The 3025-nt window shown below is 37.6% G+C and overlaps 1 protein-coding gene across 2 annotated transcripts in view; it reads left to right on the forward strand.

The window, feature by feature from the left end:
- Positions 1-903: 903 nt before the first annotated feature.
- Positions 904-3025, forward strand: part of LOC107665974 (microsomal triglyceride transfer protein large subunit-like) — a 15353-nt gene continuing 13231 nt past the window's right edge. Inside the window, exons 1-2 of one of the 2 annotated variants that reach the window (XM_016457064.1) lie at positions 904-1078; positions 2196-2383. In XM_016457064.1, the coding sequence (XP_016312550.1) occupies positions 1018-1078; positions 2196-2383 (249 nt within the window). In that variant the 5' untranslated portion in view covers positions 904-1017. The remainder of the gene's footprint in view (positions 1079-2195; positions 2384-3025) is intronic. The other variant, XM_016457065.1, reaches the window with a different exon arrangement.

The following is a 3025-nucleotide window of genomic DNA, read 5'->3' on the forward strand; positions in this document are numbered from 1 at the left end:
ATATATATATATATATATATATACATACACATTTATAAATTCAATATATATATTATTTAATTTCCATTTACTTTGTTGAAGAATTAAAATAACTCAAATTAAATAAAACTAAAAACTTAATAAAAGACCTATACAGACATAATAAATTCAGACATAATTTAACTAAAATTAAAATAATATAATATAATATGATATGCTATTATATGATATAATAATGATGTGGTTGAGTAAAACAAAATAAACTAATCCTGTCACCAAGGATGTGCTAATCTCGTTTGATCATTAATGACAGAAATTCGCAAGAGCGCTGATTGAAGTGCCCTGCCGGAGGGATTCTTCTACCATACCGACCCTAGGCTACTATAAAAATCAAACCCGTCTCTGAGGAACGTTCATTCACCAAATCTTGGCGAGCTCTGCCGGTTAATTATTAGCCTTTATCTCGTATTTAGTACCGGAGCGTGGAGTTTGGAGTCTGAACCTCGAATCCAGATAAACAGAGAGAGAGAGAGAGAGAGAGAGAGAGAGAGAGCTGAAGGAGCAGGCAGAGAGAGAGAGAGACAGACATAATTTAACTAAAATTAAAATAATATAATATAATATGATATGCTATTATATGATATAATAATGATGTGGTTGAGTAAAACAAAATAAACTAATCCTGTCACCAAGGATGTGCTAATCTCGTTTGATCATTAATGACAGAAATTCGCAAGAGCGCTGATTGAAGTGCCCTGCCGGAGGGATTCTTCTACCATACCGACCCTAGGCTACTATAAAAATCAAACCCGTCTCTGAGGAACGTTCATTCACCAAATCTTGGCGAGCTCTGCCGGTTAATTATTAGCCTTTATCTCGTATTTAGTACCGGAGCGTGGAGTTTGGAGTCTGAACCTCGAATCCAGATAAAGAGAGAGAGAGAGAGAGAGAGAGAGAGAGAGAGAGCTGAAGGAGCAGGCAGCCATCCTTTCTCTGGCCCGCGGACCTTTAACGTGCACAGCACTCAGCGAGCCAACCATGCTGCGGCTTGCTGGACTTTTACTATGTGTGACCTCCTTTTTAAGTACCTCATCTCTTGGTAAGTGATCTAAAGACGTAAAAAATAATTAAAATACATAAAATAAAAAAAGATTAGGCTATGTTTGCTTGTTGTTTAGAGCTAGCAGATGTTGTCATGTTTTGATGATTTAAATTCATTTAAATATTACATTGATTTAAGAGTTCATGCAGTTCACTGAGAATAGTGGTTTTGTGAGAATTTAATAATGATGTGGTAAGTCACACCTTTCATTCATTCTGTGCCTGGATTCATCTAATCATTGAAAGTAGAATGGTCAGTTTATTTAGTATTAGTATCAATATTGAAATATTTCGTGTATTTTATTATTTTTATATACAATATATGTAAATATGAATATAAAAATTTAATAAAAATAACATTGATTTGTTTTAGGTAAAATCAGGGCATAATCTCTGAATCAGAAGATGTGACGCAATCTCAGTGTGACACGTCAGTGTTTTTTTAGGACTGAACTATGTAACTGAGAGGATAATGGTCTTGTTTTGGAGAGAAATTGTTTAACAATCACATTATGAATCAACAATCCTAAAACCACAAATTTAGACAAAATATGTCTGAGCAGAGCATTAAACTGAAACATGTATTTTGACACTTTTGCATTTGTTCAGTGTTTTTGCCCCTAACATCACTAATTATCTTGATTTGCACTAAGTTTACCTTGAATATGTGATTCTGACTCATTTAAAACTTTTAAGACAAAAAGAAATGAAGTTGTGTCAAATAATGAGGTTAAGAATATAATCCATATATATGATAATTACAGATAACTGAGGATTAATAGCTCATAGTAAACTGTTATCTGAGACCCACCTACAATTGCAGATACCTTTTACACATTCCTTTTCCTTCTGTGAAAGACTACGGACTTCCTCTAGAGTGCCTTCTTTTTCCTGTTGCTTTCTCTTGCTCTTGAACAAATTGTTTGAGCTTGTGGATGTAAATCCTGTGGAATAAAACAGTGGATTCAATTCAGATTTAAGATAGTGTTTCCACCTTCTCCATTACTGGGTTTCAGCCTGCGTGATTTTTAGGAGATTGTCAGTCCACTGCCCTGTCCAATTCCTGCCTCTCTAATTTCACATTCCTCCCTTGTCCCATTTTTGTGTTATTTCAGGTGCGAGTGCTGGACCTCGGATAGATAATGACAAACTCTACAAATACAGCTACAGCACTGAGGTCGGGCTCAACAGGCCGACGGGATCCACTAGGGGGAATGCTGGATTCAGGATTGGCAGTGATGTGGACATCAGCCTCGTCTGGAGGAACCCAGAGATCCAGGATGAACAGCTAATTAGAGTGCAGGTAAAGGGGAGAACTTTACTGATATTTTTTGATTGCATTCCCCTTGTGAGAAGGTGAGCTTAATTGTATTGTAATTCAAATCTTAAAAGTGTATTTTAAAAAAATGTACTTGTATACAATCGATGGCATACAAGTTCAAATGTTCAAAGTTAACTTTACCATAAATGCATATAGCAGTACATTGGACAATACACTTTAAAGGGGTCATATGATGCTTTTTTAAAGATCATTATTTTGTGTATTTGGTGTAACAGAATATGTTGACATGCTTTAATGTTCAAAAACTCGTCGGAAATGTAACGCCCCTTAGCATAATCACGAGCTTCATCTTTCAAAATAAATGTAAAGACAGAGCCCGAAAGGGGAACAGAGTCGTGTGACAGACACAGGGATGAAGCTGGTATGTGTTTGTGATGTGACCCCTCCCCCCCCTCTCTCTCGCTCTCTCTCTCGCTCTCTCTCACGCTCTCTCTCTCGCTCGCGCTCTCTCTCTCTCACGCTCTCTCTCGCTCGCTTGCGCTCTCTCTCGCGCTCTCTCTCTCGCTCGCTCACGCTCTCTCTCGCGCTCTCTCTCTCTTTCTCGCTCTCTCGCTCGCTCGCTCTCTCTCTCTCACACACACACACACACACACCATGCGCAAA

The sequence above is a fragment of the Sinocyclocheilus anshuiensis genome, unplaced genomic scaffold, assembly GCF_001515605.1.
Source record: "Sinocyclocheilus anshuiensis isolate Anshui unplaced genomic scaffold, SAMN03320099.WGS_v1.1 scaffold775, whole genome shotgun sequence".
Lineage (NCBI taxonomy): Eukaryota > Metazoa > Chordata > Actinopteri > Cypriniformes > Cyprinidae > Sinocyclocheilus > Sinocyclocheilus anshuiensis.